General features: G+C 45.2%; 1 protein-coding gene across 1 annotated transcript in view; it reads right to left on the reverse strand.

Moving 5' to 3' along the window:
* The window catches only part of ERGIC1 (endoplasmic reticulum-golgi intermediate compartment 1), a 60,426-nt gene that overhangs the window by 7,278 nt on the left and 34,556 nt on the right, over nt 1–18,592 (reverse strand). Inside the window, exons 4-9 of the mRNA XM_027901342.1 lie at nt 14,180–14,274; nt 13,456–13,580; nt 10,921–11,025; nt 7,293–7,353; nt 6,064–6,164; nt 3,200–3,322 (exon numbers count right to left, since the gene is read on the reverse strand). Coding sequence (XP_027757143.1) covers nt 3,200–3,322; nt 6,064–6,164; nt 7,293–7,353; nt 10,921–11,025; nt 13,456–13,580; nt 14,180–14,274 — 610 coding nt within the window. The remainder of the gene's footprint in view (nt 1–3,199; nt 3,323–6,063; nt 6,165–7,292; nt 7,354–10,920; nt 11,026–13,455; nt 13,581–14,179; nt 14,275–18,592) is intronic.

Consider the following 18,592-nt stretch of genomic DNA (forward strand, 5'->3'; position numbering starts at 1 on the left):
AAAACAACTGTGTTTTAACACTATGCCAAGTTTCTGTGGTTAAACCCAGGATCCCTGGAAAACTCACAGAACAGCGACAGAGGCAGCACTGACCCACAAGTAACATAAAATCTTACTTAGTTACTTTTTGGAGTATAACATGTAAAGTAAAATTTAAGCTAAACCAAAGCCTTTTGTCCTGCACAGGAAGCACCTCTCACATTGTACAGAAAATTAGGATAACTTTTCATACCACAAAAAAATCTAAGGAGCAGGCATGAGAGTGGGAACAGAGAAAATCTGGGAATGCTGCTACAGTGCTATAATGCTGCTCTTAGCAGTGCTGAAGTTTTGGAGGGCAAACTCATTAGTATCAAAGATCATCATATCAAAGATAACCTTCTCAGCAGCAGGAGGAGATGCCTTTGGTTGTCTGCTGAACAGCCAACACCCCTGTCTCATCTGATCTCTCACATGGGGATCATTTCTCAACAGTGTGTCCTTCCCTCTGACACCGTTTCCTCCCTGAAGTCTCTTTCAAGCCCACAGGATCACCCCCCATCCCTGGGACAAATTTCAACGTAGTGAAAGCCACGTCCTTGCCCAAGTAAACAATCAAGGAGCCCCTATCCCAGAGCCTCTTTTGTGGTTTTTAAATTGAACAGCTGCTGCTCAGAACAAGCTGATGATTTCCATGGCCAGCCGGATTTGGGAATGACTCCACATGCCCCAGCCCAGGCTGTGTCTGGCCCTCAGCCCAGTGCTGATCATCACTAACTGGTCTCCAGGGAAACTGTGATGCAAAAGGCCATGCTGGAGATACAGGAAGAGGCTAAAGCACAACGGAACAGATCATGTCATCAAAACAGGGCAAGGAAACTGAGGACAGAGGTGTTTTGATCCCCTGCTCCCCCTTCCAACCATCTCAGTGCCACCCTGGACACTGTAAAGCCGTAAGTGTGGCACATCCACAGCCAAGGCTGCCCTCCTGTACAACATTCCCGGCCGAAAGGAGAGCGAGAGCAGGTCACCTGTACCGGGGCCAGATGGGCCAGACTGAGAGCCAGGAGACAGCACCTGGAACAAGGATCTGCCTTTGCATCAGCCACGTCTGACGAGGGTCTGGTCACTGCAGCACCCACTGCAGCACCAGCGTCATCCACAGCCTCCACAGCAGGGACGATCAACTGGAAAGGCCCCAAGTGAGCTGCTTGAAACTATGGCCATTTAAAAGACCAGAAAAAGTAGCCAAAAATCAACTGTAAAACTCTTCTTAAGCAGTCCAGCAGCCAGAAAGCCACCTGGCAAACCTTAAAGACAGGACAGGGCAAAATTCAAGCTGCAGTCAGTGATGCAAAACTCAGACCAGTGAGGAATGTGGCATGTGGAGAGGACTGTTATTTTGGGGAGGAAGAGAGGAGTAACTGAAATTCATATTTCATCATAATTCCTTATTTGATGAAAACTAATCAACCTTTAAACCTTTTTGGAAATAGATGTGAATCTGTTGTTCTATTTTTGGATTCTCAGTAGGAAATAAGCATTTCAGTTTTTGAGGTTATGAGATACAAATCCAAACGAGACACAAATCCAAAAGGTCATCGTGGCAAACAGGGAGGAAACCCTCTCCTGTGGACCCCTTATGTAAACTCGGAAGCATGGTATCAAATTCAACAAAGATGCTATTTATATGCACACAATGGAATATCAGCAGTGAATCAATGGACATGACAATAATCCCACCTATTAATGATTTCCAAACCCTGTTTCCCATTAAAAACACCTCCACACCCTCACCCCCAACAAGATGCACAGGAAAGCTCTGAGAGCATACTGTCAGGGAAGGATATGGGAGCAGTAGGAGATGCCAAGTCATGAAATGCTGATGTTTGTCCCTTTTTAGGATTATGTTTTGAAATCAGACATGCTAAGAAGAGAAAGTCTTAAACCACAATGTTTATATTTTGCTTCAAGTCCCTTTCTCTTGTGATTTGTGTATCCTAGAGATCACAAGTGTGTCTGAAGTTAAGTGAAAGGAACTTGCTGTTTATCAGAAGTTGTAAAATCAAAATCTTGAAGTGCAACACAGCTACACTGTTTATGCTACTTCTAATTAAAATAGTTAAACAGTTTAAAAATCAAAATTTGAGGTCTTCATTCCAGCCAATTTATCAACTCCTTCACACTCCACTATGCCTCACTGGCACAGCACACTGAAGCTTGAATTTTAAGCCAAATCCCTGGGGACTCATTTTTAAAAGTTCTGGAGGATCTTTAAATAGCTCTTTTCCTAACCAGCAGTTTGGACAGCACAGCTTTGTCATAGATGCTGAGATCAGTACTGCAGAATGCTATCTGGGCAGATCAGAATGTAACTCGTCAGGAAAACACCTCTGGAATTTGATAATGCAGCTCTTCTCCACTTCTACCCTGAAGTAAATGCTTGGAACTGGAATTCCCATATTAAGCCAAGTAGCAGCACTGAGTAAAACAACTGCCCTGCATTCAGTGTCTTGTAGGGAAGGAGATATGTGGTGGTGGTAATATCTCTGTTGCTTGTTTTGTCTCTGTTTACTGTAAAAGCCATCCAAATGACCAGCAGATAGCAAGGATAGACAGCTCTGTGTCATCAAACAGTTCTCTTTCCCTCAGATGAACTTTTCACAGAGCAAACCTCTCTAGGTTAGAGCAGGATGAGTTTGTCTGGCACAGGTTGCCCAGATAAGCTGTGGCTGCCCCATCCCTGGAAGTGTTCAAGGCCAGGTTGGACAGGGCTTGGAGCAACCTGGTCTAGTGGAAGGTGTCTCTGCTCATGGCAAGGGGTGGGACAAGATGAGATTTAAGGTCCCTTTCAACCCAACCATCCTATGACTCTGCATGTTCAATCTCATCATCAGCAAGCAGTTCATTGCAGCTTTACTGCACACCATGTTAGCTTTACTTCCAAGTTTCTGACATGCTGCAATAAAGCCCACCCTGCTTGGACAGAGCCTGGCACCTCTGGAATAGTGTAATTTTCCTTCTTTTTGTGCCTAGCTATTCAATCAAGTTGTCAGAGCACTGGACTTACCAGTCACCTCACTTACACTTCAGTACAACCACAATGATGTGCTGCTTTATCTCAATCACGTCACAGTCAATTCTTCTGGGCAAGAAAGGCTCAGAAGATAAATGAAAGGCAGGCAGGAGAAGGGAGAATTAGAGGTTTAGAGTAACTCACCGATGTGATAAACCTGTACAAAGGCTGTCGCCTCTCTGTGTATTTCACTGTGATGGGGCTCAAATCGTAACGGAACCAGATGGCTGGGATAATGCGGCCAGTGTGGCTGTAGGCTACGTACTCCTAGAAAACAAAAGTGGGGGAGAAAATGGCAGAAAATGTGAGCAGTCTCATCCCAGAGAGTGCCTGCAATAAAACTGCTTCTGTGGATTTGGCTCTTACTCCACGGTTTTGTACTAATCACCAGACAGAAAGATGCAAACAGTGAATTCATGTATTACTGCCCACCCCCCATCTTTATCAAACAGGAAAACAAGCTCTTTATAGTCTGATAATGATATACAGTCTGATAATGGTATACAGTCTGATAATGATATAGCTGGGAACAGAGTGATGGTGATTACTCTCACCTTCATTCAAAGTTACAGAACTAAATAGAAAGGATGACATTGATTCCCTAGTTCAGAGATGCTCTGTTTAAATCCAAACAGCTTTTAAGTGGTTGGAGGTGAAGTTTTTGCACTGTAAATCATATGTATGCATATATTTTGTATATATATAATATACTGGGACATTTATCAAACAAATGGAATTTAGTCTGCAAAAACCTGAAAATCCCTGCACTCCTCTGTAAGGCCCCTTTCCCACTGGGACCAACAATGGGAATGCTTTGCCCACTCAGTATGAATCATGTGGAGCCATGTTTAAAGCACGTTTAAAAATCAAGCTAAAATGAAACTGCATACAGAAAATTATTGACAAAGGTTCAAAAAATATTCAAGGTTGGTTCAGGAGAGACATCTTCAGATTGTCAGTGATCTCCTTTGATCCATTTCTTTCCTAACAGATACAGGGCCATCAGCCACAGGCCAGCCCCCCAGCAAGACACAATGCACACTGCCCATACAGAACAGACACTAACATCATATTGGCATCAAAAGTCACATCTTTTTGAGATAATATTTTGTTTATGCTCTCAGTGGAAACAGACATCAGTTTTCAGTTATGAGGGCATTCACAGACTGAAGAAAAATCCAAGAAAAGCAGGCTGGGGACCCAGAAATCCAAGGGGAGCCATTGGCACCAGCATGGCATACAATGCCTCTCCATCTTCCCTCCTCTAGCCCTGTGACATGCTGCCAACTCAGATCACCTCTTCTCTTTCCACTCTCCTCTACACATAGGCAAATACTTCAAGGAAGATGAAGAAAAGATAAGCAACAGAGCAACAGGACACTGAGCATGATACAAATAAGCATGATATAAAAAATACAATTTTGCTCTCTGTGAGCTCTGAGGGAACGAAACAGCACTTATCTTCATTAATCTTATATAAATCCCAAATTGCCCTCTATTGAGTTTTTTTCCCATGGATGACAAGAGAAGAAGCCCCTAGTTATAATATTTTTCAGGGCTCTTACTGAAGTTCTGCAACACATCTTGGGACTGTGGTTATCTGGGGAAGTGAGGAAACAGAGGGTGTAGGAGGTAAGAGAGGAGACACAGTCCACACTTAAGACCCTCTTCATCTCTTCATACTTATCACTCTGTGCCAGACTATTCCAATGGCTTCTCATTTCTCTTTCCCACTGATCAGGCTGGGAGTAAAGGACTAAAGCACCAAAAGAAGAAAATGCAGAGGCAGCACTGTTTCTCTGCACTTCAGTTTTGACAGAACTGAACAGGTTTTTTCCTTCCTCTCCCCTTTCCCCACAGCAATCCTGCCCTAATGAGTCAGTCTTGGCTGAAAGCCCCCATTTGCAGCCAAGCTCACAGAAGTGTCAAAAGCTCCTCCTGTCTATTTTCCAAAGTACTTTCAGAACTTCTATCGCAAGAGTCTTATCAGAACAGCAGTTGTGACATTAAGCAGAACAAATACATTGTAATCTGAACACAGGGAGATGTCCAAATCCCTGGGACACACTATACAGGCAAGGCCAAAAGTCACTAGATGGGAATATTAATCTGAGAACTAGTCCAGTAGAGTGTGTGCTTGATTATCACTTGGGGCAAACCAGCAGTAATTAGATATTATTAACAGATTCTGGACTTTCACTTAGCACACAAATGGCAAATAATTTTAAACTGAAAGATGCTTTTCATCTTAAAGAGAAAGTAGGTTCTTTTTTTTTTCCCTTAAAAAAAATGTTCAAGTCACTGTATTATTAAAATGCTGGGCAAGGCACTCGGTGCTCTGGTCTGGCTGACAAGGTGGGTCACAGGTTGGACTCAAAGATCTTGAAGCTCTTTTCCAACCTAAATGATTCCGTGATAATCCACTATAACAAAGCAGGAACTGTGAAAGAGTCAACCAGTATGTATTTGCTGCTACAGTTTCAGTGGCTGAATGTCTGAAATCAATATTTCTAAAAAGCTACAAATTTGGCTAATTTATGTGTCTGATACACCCATCAAAAATGAGACTCTTTTATAATTGAAACCAGGTGTAAGTGATGTTTTTTATCTTCAGCTGGGTTACAGTTTCCATCCAGATCCACAAACAAAAACAACAAGAGCTCCTGCAGCATGTGAAAACCTCCCATAAATCTAGATCAGTTAAACTATCAGATGAGAAAGTCAGGAGGAAGAATACCTTTCTCAGGAATGAAAACAATATCACCCCCTGCTTTGACAAGCCCTCTCAACCCCCAGTCCTGGTAAATGCCAGCACCAGGAGCACCGGGAAGCCCCGCTCTGAAGAGCTTCAGTTCCTCCTTCTCCCAGCAGAGGCTACTGCTCACCTACAAACACATGTACACGGCGCAGCACAGAGCAGGGTGGGGGAAAGAATGGTGACTGAACATCCTCCAGGCATCCTCTGGGCTGCAATGAGGAGTCTCCTTGAGAACTGCCTGCCTCTTTACCTTGTTGGCTACCGTGTACTGGTAGGAGTATCGCTGCTTCCCGCTCATGTCCTCGTACACCGTCGGGACTATCTTCAGTATGTAATCGTGAGATGCAAGAGCTGTGGTCAAAGGAAAGTAAAGGAAAGTACACGTTAGCATTCAGAGAAAGGACACAGCCTACACAACATTTCAAAGTAAAGGAAGTCACAAAAAAGGTACCTCCCTCCTCCTTATCTCAAGTTCTGTGACAAAGCCACAATTTCACATCCTACATTTGTGTCCTTTGAACAGAGCTTTGTCAGGTAGCTGGATGACACCAGAACCCGCCCACCACTTCTGTAGGACCACAACCCACAGGGTTTGGGTTACTTGAACCTTCCCAACTGGTTGCAACTATAAATGGTAACACTTATCACCACCACAAAAGCCTGGTTAAAATCAGGAACTCGCTCAGGTTAGAGGGGAAGCTCACTGAGCTCCTTCTGACAGAAGCAGCTGAGGCATCACAATCTGTGCAGTCTTATTTCTTGTGCTCCCATATTTCTTTCTCTTCTTCCTTCTCCTACAGCTGCTTAGCCTTTTTTTTTTCATTATTTAAATGGCTTGTACCATTTTTTGTGTCTGCTAAAACAATTCTATAACAGAATTCTATCTTACTTCTCTGCAGGATCCTTTAGCCAAGTGTAACACAACATTTGGCTCCTGGAGGAAAACACAAAAAACCAAACCACAACTGTATATCTTCAGGAACAGCCACAGAAGTTTTGTTTCAAGAAATGGGCAGGACTGATGTCCTGCAGGAGCCTGAACATTTGAGAGAAAAACTCCATGCTGAATTGTAGCATGCACTGGAAATTCCCCTTTGTGTGCTGGTCATAAAGCAGGGGAATGAAAATGCCTCTCCTTCCAGCCACAGTGTAGAACTTTAGGTAGGAGCTAACCTGTGACACAAGAATAAGGGCAAGTTCTGGTGGTGGGGGAACTATAGGAATAGGATATGTCTAGTTCAGAGAAAGTTCTAACAGAGCTGGAAACAATGTCCAGTTTGCAAAAGGGCCGCAAAGGACATTTTGGGCTAAGCCTTCCTAGTAGTACTGGAGAAAATGGAAATGTCAGCCAGCAACATCTGGATCATTTTGGCTAAAGAGGTGAATTAAAGACTTCTGGATACACCAGTGTTGTATGAATGGCCCTGTTTTCCCTCCTGCAGAGAGTGGCTTAGACCTGTAATCACCAGGAGTACATACGATTTGAGCTGAGTTTGTCTGCTCCCTCCAAGGCATTGAATGCTCCATGAACGTTATGGACCTGGAAAGCAAAAAGGCACATGAAGAAACCTTGACTTGATACTCTTGATCTTTGCTTCCCTATCCTGTAACTAGATCAGTCTGATTCAACCTTTTGCGAAAACAAAGCCTCAACCCAGTAAAAGATGACCTGACATATCTTCCAGTGACCATCATCACAGAGGTTGGCTCCAAGTAAAAAAGTTGATTTCACAACACCTTACAAGATGAAACTCCAAAACCACTCCAAAGCTAAAGGAATTGCAGTTGGAAGAGGCCAGTTGTGAAATTTCATTGTGAGATTATTTCCTAAGAGCAGAGTTAACTGTGACATTAATTTATCAGACTGAAAGAGAACTAAATGGGAGTCACACTCAGGTTAAAACTCGGGAGTTCTGCTGCAAAGGTAGACATGTCAGAGCAGTTGGGCTTGCACAGCTTGCACTCATTAGCCCAGTTGTCATACTGTGCCCTTGGAGATGGGAAGGACACATGCCATCACTGCCATCCCTTCAGCTTTTCCTGCAGCTGATCCCAGGCATGCAAGTATCTGTTTGCCCAGAATAACAGGATTTCCATCCCATGCCTTGCACATACTGTGATCTGCAGTCTGATGTCCACCAACAGAATAATCCATCTGTGAACTCTCCAGACAGGGAAATCCCCCAGCAAGAGCTGTAGGTTCAGACATTGTGTCACTCACGCAGTGTACATTAAGCTACACAGAAAGGACAAATAACTCCACAGCCTAGAAATTCCTGACCTTAAGTCAGACAATAGGGAAGAAGAGTTTGGAGTAAGTATTTGGTCATGGGTATGACAGAGTTTCACCTCAGCAATGGGGCAGTGCAATCTCCTCCAGACTCTCTCAACACTGACAGCACATGGATGTATTTGTCTCATCCTAAAGGCCATTTCCCTATTCCAAACACTATGGAGTGGATGATGATTTGGAGGAAGCAGCAACTGAACCAGTTTTGCTCAGCAGAAAGGAAGTTCTAGAGAGACAAAATCATCACCCAGTTCAAGTGGAAGGTGCTGGTAACAGGAGCAGAGCAAGAGCAGCAGCTGAACCTGCTGCAGTGCCTTTCACTGCATTTCAGATATTTTACACAGCAGCAACCATGCCCAAACTATATGTGCAGGCTGTACTTATTCTTTACTCATTGTAAAAGGCATATGAGGAAAGAGAAGTCCCTTCTTCAGTATTATGCTATAGTATTATGTTCTATTCTTGATACAGGTAGGAAGTCAGTCTCTCACAGCACATCTGAGCCAGAGACTACAAGGTCCACATCAAATTTCCTGTAGATTTTTCCCTCATGTAGATGAGACCAAAATTCAAACCAATGAGGTCCTGTATGACAGGCAACCCAGTAAAGCCAGATGTGGAAAGTAAGAAATTGTGCCTTTTTAATCATAATTTCTCTTCAGTAGCAGATCATGGTGTTGAATAATCCTGGTTTTAACCTTGTGAAGGGTCTTGTGTTGATAGGTCAAGGTTAGAAGTTATTTTAGCCTGTCCTTGGTCTCTGCCTGAGTTATATGTCCAGTTATATGTCTTTGCATGTGCTTGCAGAGGTTAAAGCACAGGGTTTCCAAGGTCCTGGCAAGCATCTTTTTGAGGCCCATGTTACAGAAGAATAAAGTGTTGACATACAACATATGTGGACGTATAACTTGGGCAGAGACCAACAACAGGCTAAAATAACTTCCAACCTTGCAACTATCATGGGAAGACACCACACAAGGTTAAAACAGGGATTATTCAACACCATGATCCAGCACTTCAGAGAAATCTACAATTAAAAATGCATAATCTCTTACTTCCCACACCTCTTTCTTTACTGGGTTACCTGACATGCAAGAACTTCATCCTTGAAATTCATCCTTGAATTTCAGTCTCATCTAAATGAGGGAAAAAAAAATCTACAGAAAGTCTGCCACTGTTGTGCATGAAGTACTGATGAAGACTTGAAGCTCATTCGATGCCAGATGAGATTCAAATCTGTGTGTCAAACAGACTGGTTTTTCTGGAGAACACAGCCTGTACCTTAGTGGATCATTTTGGTAGGGTCAGTAACAACCTACAAAGAACTAACTCCCAGCACATGACACAAGTGAATGAGAAGCTTCTCACCCTGTTTAAGAAATGTAAGCATGTATTACATCAAAGCAGGTAGAGACAACCCAAAATATTCAAAGGTGCACCTAGACAGGTTTAGAGCTGGCTCTCGGTGCTTGCTGAGTCTTGGTGGCCCCTGTTTACTGAAATATCCTCCTTTAATTTGTGCTGTTGAACTGCTGTTTGCCTACAGGATCAGCAGCACCTACGTGCTCCCTTCTTGTGTACGGAGACGATGAGTAGTTATTTTGAACTCTGAAAATACTAATCTGAACTTGTCCAAATCAGGAGCCAACTACCTGTTTGCCAGACAGGTTTCTCACCACCAGCACTGAAGACACTTGCTCCTTTGCCCCCAACTGTCCAGGCTCCTCCTTCATGCTGATTCACACTTCAGCTCCCTTACTCCAAGGCTCCATGATAAAACAGTGGGAATGCTCCCTCAGAGCACTGATTTCCCACGCAAACTGCAGAACTCCCTATTAGCACTTACCTAATATTTTTCATAATCTCAGTGTGCTTTACAGACATTAGGCCAAGCTTATTTATATGCTAATGTTTCACCGTTCCCACACAAGATCTTTCCTAAAAGAAGCCGGGAGCAGAATCAGAAGACTACAAAGCAACGCTTAGACTTGTTAGCATGAAAAAGGGTTTTGGAAGTGGGTGTACAAGAAGCAGACTAATGAGACGTCTGTGCTGAGGAAGGAAGATTACAGAGAGACTATGGGTAAGCAATGTTTAGGGTGAGTCGAAAGCTGGGTGTGCACATGCATAACTCCCACCTGTGATGCCAGCTCCTTGGAAGTAGGCTAGAGAAGTGCTGTAATCTGCCCTTATTGAGAAATCAGGTATTATTACATAACTTGCAACACCTGGTGAAATTCTATCCACTGGGCAAGGGCACACATTCAGCTTCTTCCCAGCAGGGAATTGGCAGTTCCAAGTCTAACCTGTGTTTCATACAACAAATTTGACTAATAGGTGTCTGCTATTTAAGTACAGTGAAATGAATTAAAAAGAACTTGACTGGTGCTGTGGTAAAGACAGTAGCGAGCACACATCTTCCCTGAGTACACTCACTGCTTCTCCACAAAGGCAGAAGGATTTGTTTGCTGTGTTAATACTGAAAATGGGATTTTGCTGAGCCGTGAATCCTCATGCCTACTCCCTGCAGGAAGACAGCCACACAGTTTTCCAAAAGCACTTTCAGTTTCAGAAGAAAACAGCGAAGTTACTCTATGACTGGACACTGCTCCTCCCTGAAGTGGTGGCAGGGAACCAGCTGTGAACCCTTCCAGATGTTGCACGGACACAAGGGATGGGCTTGCTGACCCAGGCAGTCCTTTCTTATGGCCTCCCCACACTTTACATGGCCCTTCCATAAAACCCAAAGTATCTGATGTTAAACCCCTCTCACTGCATTCCCCTGCAGCCAGGGAATTTTCAGGGACGAGGACTCACCTGTAACTTGTCCCCAAAGGAGAGCTTGTGGATGACGTGAGTCATGTCGGGGTTCTGGGGCTGTGCAGTGGCGCTGTGCGTCGACACGTGAAAGTTACCAGGGACCTGGAATTAGTCAGGACAGGGAAGACAGGATTTCATATTTTACCCCTCAAGGCATTGCTCGGCTCTGTGATATGACGTGCAAGTGCCTGGATCCATCCAGGCTGTACCTACTGAGCAGTGGACAACCTCAGGCACGTCAGAGAAAGGCACTTGATGAACACTCGGATCGGATACATCCCGCAGCCCAAGAGTTTGGCACCCTCACATTGCTAGTGCTGCTGACTAGGAGGTGATGAGTGGATCACTCCCAACTTCAGGGATTCCCAACACTTAAGGCTATGTCTTTCATCCCCATTAAAATAAAATTCCTGTCTCTGACAGGCAACAAACAGTTGCTTAATGTTTTACTCCCACATCTCGCATTTGTTAATGGGCCCCACTGCTGCAGAACAGCCCAGAACACTGTGGATTTATTCTTCTTGCAGTACTGGTTGTGAGCAACTTTACATTTGAGATTGTGCCTAAGAATGAGTTTTAGATAAAAAGAGAAAAAACCCACCAAACCTAAGGGGCCTTCCCACACAAACTAATCTAGATCTTCAGTTTCTAGCCCTGGTAGGAGACAGCAAGAGCCCTTCCTCTTAATTTTTTAAATGGAGGCAAATACAAAGTTCTGCAAAATACAAATTTCATTTAAGGACTCAGTTACAAGACAGAAAGTGAGCACTAGTGTCATTCTGATGGGACCACTCCAGCGTGCACACACTTTTCAGGTCACCAGCCCTACTCCATGAAGTCTTTCAGCAGATACAGCTCAATCACTGTTATGGAGCGTGCAAGAATATTTTTCTATTGAGAAAAGGTTGTGAAATGAGGCAAAACTGAGAAGCAATGTGGCACAGCCTAAGGAAGAGTGGGAGGACGGTTATACAACTGGTGCCCGTGGTGCTCTCTGCAGAGACACCTCACCAGCAGGGCCACGGGAGGCCACATGCCGGTTCCATGTGCTTTCAGGAAAGCTAATTTAATGACTTGAGGAACAGCGGTGCACTCCTGGGAACACTTTCAGGTGTGGACACCAGCTGTGTCATAAACAAGCTCAGTAAACAGGGCGGCAGACTCGGCAGTAAGTAGCACACAATCATCTCACTGTCACCTTGTCCTCCCTCCTCAGGTTCGAGAGTAACACCCAAGTGCAACCCTTGGTCAAGTTTCAAAGCCTGGCCAGGTCCCACTTCAGGTCCCAGCTCACACAGAAGCCTGTACAATTCCTGCCAAGGGAACGTAGACCTCCAGGTCACACACAAGAGGTTCAGGTTGCCAGAGCCAGGAGTCCCGGACCAGGTCCCCTCTCTGTGACAGCTGTCCCAGCCACTATATGAGGCACAAATTAAGCAAGTGAAGGAAGCTCCTCATTGCCACATACATCCCTCCCCTTCTGAGCTGCTTTGGCGAGCAGGACACATCACATCTAGCAGGCAAACCTCCCAGCTCCATGCTTTGGGAATTATCTGTACAAGAACTACCATGCAAGAAGCTCTTTCCCAGTTTTGTGGACTATCAGCTGCCAGCGATCTTGGTGGCTTAGAGGCAAAGAAGCAAATGTCCTCTTTTTAAGTCCCTAATCCTTTCCATGCCAAAGAACCAGTAAGAGGTTCTGCCTGTTATTTTTAGATATGATTGAACATGACCTGGGAGGAAAAGAAGGAAGTAGGATTTTGTAGCCTGTGGTACACGGAGAGGAGTGAATAAAGGGTGTGCCCTTCTTAGGACATCAGCGGGTCCCAGCACTGCCTCCCCCACCCCAGCTAGTCATCTCCAGCATTACATAGCAAGATTATTCAATCCTGAACACACCCATCCCAGAGAGGAGCCTCCTCCAGGCCTGGATTTTCATTCTTTGAGACAGAAGCGGAGCATCCCGGCAAAGCATGCGCAGAGGCCTCGTGCTGTATTCCAAACATCCCAGCACGGAGCCGCTTCTGTTCCGCTGGCACCCTCTAGCAGGGAACATTCCTGTCATTCTGCGGCTCTCGGAACAAAAGAGGGCTTGGATAGAGACATTGCCAAAGACCTCTCCACAGTGAGTCACATTCTGGAGGTGCAGAAGTCGTGACAAGTAAACATAGAAGCCCCTTGGCGTTTGTAGGGAGTACACAGATACTCTAAACATTAGGCTGCTGCACTGAAAGGCAGCACTGGCTGCCACATAGAGCTGCTCTCTGCTATTCAGCAACTCCATCTCAATTATCTGTTTTGGAGAGTAGAGAACCCCCCTGATCTAACACATTTCCTGTGAATCTGGCCATGCAGCCTCCTCTCCCCCCACCATCTGCAGCACCGAGACTTAACCTTCCCCCTGATCAGGGACGTGAACATACACACTGCAGGAGAGGCACTGACACACAGATTTTCAAGAGCATTTTACAAATGGATCTTGCCAGCATTTCCCCTGTCAGCACACACTCACTCACTGTCATTCCTACTCACCTTGTTGATGCTGAAATGGCCCTCAAACCTGCAGCCATCCCCGTTATTGAGAGGGATCTTCATTGAGTTGTCAATATGACCCACTTCGTGCCTTCCCATTTCATCTTGGATGTCTAGTCCAACCACTGCATGGGTGGGAAGGGAGAAGGGAAAAAAAATTCAAAACAAAAGAACAGGAAAGTTGCACAGGAAAAGCATGCGTTGCTTTTACTGGGAAAAAAAATCCACATCTCTTTTGTTGACATCTCAAGTATCGTTATACCGGAAAGAACCTTGCCACCAAACTTTTCACACTGCCTATTTGACACAAATATACCTCCAATGTCCTGCCAGCTGACTGCAATTACAAAAACAGAAAAACTTTAGGTAGACAAGCAGGTGATTGGGGAAAAAAACAACAACCAGCTGGTGCATTCAGTTACGAATGAAACTTGGGAGGTTTCTTGCTCCCAGACACAAAAAGGTTGCTCTAAAGAAAATGGAAATGAGATTTAGAAAGAATCCAGTAAGGGAGAGCAGCCACTAACACAGGCTGCAGAGTGAGCCCAAGGTCCAAAAAACAAGTGTCCTGGCCTGGAAGAGAAAGCAACAGGACATTGGTAAAGGCTGCAGCTACTTGATCTCCATCCACCTTGTTACAGAAGGGCCACTGTACCAGTGTGGGCTCATTTCAAGTATTACTTAAAACACAAAGCAAAACTGCTAAGTGAGAAGGGGTACTCACGTTCACAATGCAGGTTTGGCAAACTGATGTTCAGATTCACTTCTATTTTACCTCCACTGTCTTTGTCTGGGTCATCCACATAGAGCTCATTAACTCTGGAAGGCAGAAAACACAGGTGGGTTCAGGCACACATTTCCACAAGGAAAGAACCAACAATTTGCATGGGGAGGAAAGAAAGGAGACTGGGAAGCCATGGGTTGACTGTGATTTCTACAACCGAGTGGGGAGAGCCCTCCACGATAGCATGGGGGCAAATCACTTAACTTTATTTATTGCTTGGCAAGTGCAGGGGGCTTTAAACAAATCCCTTGTCCCAGTAGAAAACAGAATTCCTGCACCCTTCCCTAATCTGAGCTTCCACAGAGGTGATACAAAACAAGAACCTAATGCTGAAGAGGTGGCAGGCTCATGAGCTGCCCTCCACTCCCCTGGGCTGCTACTCCTTTTAGGAAGGAGGGAAGCATGTGCTCTTGCATTTGTTTCATAAACAGTTTTAGAAGAAGGCTGCTCTCAACCATCCCCCAGGAAAGCTTATTTGTGTCACTTTGTTATTGCCACCCAGCTGACAGAACAGCGGCAAGAGAAGGCAGCAGGGCATAACTTGGACCTTCCTCCTTAATATCACATTTCAATCTATGAATGGTAACCAAAAGCAACAACTAAAATTAAGGAGAAGAGGATTTGAGCCAGGAACAGATGGGAAGAAACATCCTGGACAGCAGGATCTAACACACTATACAACAGTCTCCCAAAGAGTAATGCTGTTTCACAGCACCCACAGTGCTGGCACGTATTTCACAAGAGACAAACTACAGATAGAGAGTAAAAGGAATACAGGAGTATAAATATTTATTGTTGGCACATACAATCCATCCGACACGTAAAAAATAAACCAAAAAGACCCAGGGCTGAATTAGCTGAACGGTCCTAGAGAATCCACCCTGGGGAAACTCAACACATTGAACCAAGATGCTGCTGAGGTTGCCGAGCAGCTCTTTTCCCTCAAAGTCCAACACTGTTCAACAAAGAAGAAGATTTGTCAATTTAGCTTCCAGTCAGACAGATTATAAAGTTATTACGGGAACTTCTGTTCAAGCAAGCTACATAAAATAAGCTACCTTCACTAGCAAGTGCTCTGTATTATTTTATTTCACACCCAAAGTGCATGAAACCCTTTGACAAGCCCTTGCTGAAGAGTCTATATGCTAATAGTCCAACCAGACTAAGGCAGCTACAAGACAGATTCAAAGTGATTTTGCTCTGGTGATACCTCTCTGGACCACAATGAACTGTTTGCCCTGTGGATCCAGAAGAAACAAACCTTCACACCGAGAAACACGCAGGCTGCCAGTTTTTTCGGAGGCAATTACTCACGGGTCAGTGGGGTTTACAGACACTCATTTAAAACCAGCACAGCATTTGTCTTCAGCTTCACAGCCCTACCTTTCTCTGTTTTTAATTGGCTTGACAAGTTGCTTGCAATCATTACTCAACCTATTTTTCAAGTGATTAATAAAAATGACACAGAGGGAGGGGAAAGATTGCTCATCAGTGACCTAGTTAGAAGCTTCTTGGCTGAGCCCTCTTCTCCTGGGTGGAATGCACTCTGTCTTCTACGTGTTCATTACTGACAGATTGGGTAGGATCAGGATTAAGTCATATGTCCAAATACGGCTGGGAGGAGCAGCTCCAGCCAGGACAGGCATTAATCCCCCAAAGCAATGCACCTCTCCGTGCTCCCTGAGTCCTCCCATCAATATCCCAGTTGCCAGCCAACCTGTTTCATAATGCCTGGCTGCTTCCCAGCTCTCTGCAGTCCGAGATATGGGCCATGCCCAGCCAGTGCCACGGGCAACTCGATGTTAGTGGCGAAAACAAGCATTCAGGGCTGGCAGAGAAGAGCAGCAGGTTCAGCAGCTCAGATGAACATCCCAGCTCTTTGGAGAAAAGCTCTAGCAAGGTCAGTGTTCGCATTTGCTGATTTCTAACTCTGAACCTGTCAGAAATCGTGTCTCCAGGCGCGCTCTGACAACGGTGGTATGTGAGCCTTTCAGTGATAAGCAAGGGGTGGTTGTTGGTAGAATTCAAAGGATAAACTTTGCACAGGGAGCCTATGGAAGCTCTCACATAGGAAGGCCAGTGATGAGGTCACTTGGCTGCAGACTGGATCACTGAGGCAAAGAGAAGTAGGCCAGTCTGTCCACGTCACACAGCCCATTAGCTGCAGATAAAGGAAACCGGTTTCCTGTCCCACAGTCCGGTCACTGGACCAATGGTTCCCAACCTGTCCCTTGGGCAAGGCTCATGGCCACTTCTTCCTCCTCCTCCTCCTCTTCTTTACCTAGTAGCCCCCTGCCCCTCTCCCACTCACGCTCTGAATTTCATAACCCCGTCTATCACTCTTTAGACATCTGACAGCTCATGACAGTTGGTCCTTCCTTCCCCTCCCTTCAACTTGCAGTGCTGTCTTTCATGGAGCACCTGGCTGCCTGGGTTCTCCCCAGGGTCAAGAAGCCAAATTGCACACAGTCTTTCTCTTATTTAATCAGACTATCCTGGGATGTTGGGAAAAGCACTATTTACCACCTCTAGCCACTCTCCTATTCCCTGAAGGAATAATGTCACTTGTGGAAGAAATGAAGGTGGCTCTAATGTATAGCTGTCCCTCCCGGAACATAAAGTGTTCCAGCAGTAACACTGGTTTAACAGTGAATGTGGGATGGTCACAATGGCAATAAAACCTGAGTCAAGCAGAGGGACACTGTAAATGCAGCAGCTCCTATGGCTGTTTAGAGAGACACTGTACAGGGTCATATTGTGACTCCAAAGACGGTGTGTACCTTCTCCAAATACTCCCAAGTATGTAGGAGTTGATATTTTTTACTGGTTGCTGCTAAGGAGTATTTGAATAAAAGCAGCACAATAAAGCAGGGGTGAGGTGCAGAGCTCTGGAAGTACAAGGAGGGCAGCAGGAGAGGTGAGAGGTGGACCTCTCCCTGTGGAGCCTCCCACCAGTGATCCAAGGAAAGGGAGGAAAGTTTCTCAGTGCAGCAGGAGCCGTGATCCACACAGAAGGAATCTGCCTCACTTCTGGAAAGAGCCACTTGGAAATACTTCACATTCCTGAGTGGGGCTTCTCAGTTGCTTATCCCATTTGCTTACAAACTTGCAGCATTACATGGAAAAAGCTCGAAAGACCCTTTGGCCAAGCGTGCAGATCATGCAAAAGGCACGAAGGGAAGGGGGCAACCGCAGTGAGAGGGCAGGGCAGTGCTTTCAGATTTTATCCAAAGAAAGTCAGACCCATCCCCACGCTTTAGGTCTCAGATTTATGACAAAACAGCTTTGTTTCCCCAGAAACAAAACTTCCCCAGTAACCTATTTCCACACAGCAGCCCCGGCCACTAACATTAGACACTTCAGCACTTCAACAGCTGAAGAGCGTGGCCCTTTGAATACAAGGGTGGGCTTCGCACACTGCCTGGGTGCTCTCTAAACAAATCCTCCTTGTCCTCTGTCCTCCTTGTCCTAAGTCTCTGATTCAAGTTTAACCTTTTTTCTCCCTCTTTCACAGAAAACAAACAAGCAGCCTCCTCCCAAGTCACGAGCCATAGAGAAAATACAACCACTTACTCCAGCAAGCTGCATTCTACCTTGTCCTCCAACTCCCAGGAGGCACTCTCTGGTCTCCAGGACCCCAAGCCTGAGAGGCAAAATAATTATTCTTTCTTGAGGGAGCCCAAAGCTTCTAAAAAGAATTTTTCAGTGGAGCTCTCTTGGCTCCACTTGCCATTTCAGCTCTAATCAACCACCTTCCAGAAATATAACCACCCAAAGCTGATATTCCTGCACTACCATCCTTTCAGTTTTACCACACCAGAGAAGACCCAACACAGGACAAACAACCCATCTTCTCCTCAGTTTGTATGAAGAAACAACAAGCAGGTCAGCAAATTCCCTGCTGTGCACGTGCCTATTGCTCTGCCATTTGTGATCTTCCTCCCGTGTCCTGAATCTCAATCAGTTCTTCATTGTGAAGGTCTTTGTCCCAGATTAGGTCTCAGCTCAGCTGTGAAGCACAGAAAACACGCTGTCCTACAAAGGAAGGAATTACAGTTCTCCAGGAGGCAGGAAGAAGGAGAAGGGTTCGAAAGACGTCAATGTAGATTTGAGTCAGAAATTGCAAATGACATCATGGCACGACCTTCCGCTTCCTGTAACCCACACACGTCCACGGGGACAAACGGCACAACAACCCCTCACAAATGTATAACACCTTTTATTAGGTAATCTCCGAGTTACTACGCAAACATTAATTAAGCTTCTTACCTGCCTACCTCTCAGGGCTGCTAAGCATTACATCCTTCTACAGAAAACTGCCCGTGTCAAGGTCAGTCCGTGGCAAGAGCAGGA

Source organism: Empidonax traillii, unplaced genomic scaffold, assembly GCF_003031625.1.
Source record: "Empidonax traillii isolate 1590-97213 ecotype Southwest subspecies unplaced genomic scaffold, ASM303162v1 scaffold22:size5013007, whole genome shotgun sequence".
Classification (NCBI taxonomy): Eukaryota; Metazoa; Chordata; class Aves; order Passeriformes; family Tyrannidae; genus Empidonax; species Empidonax traillii.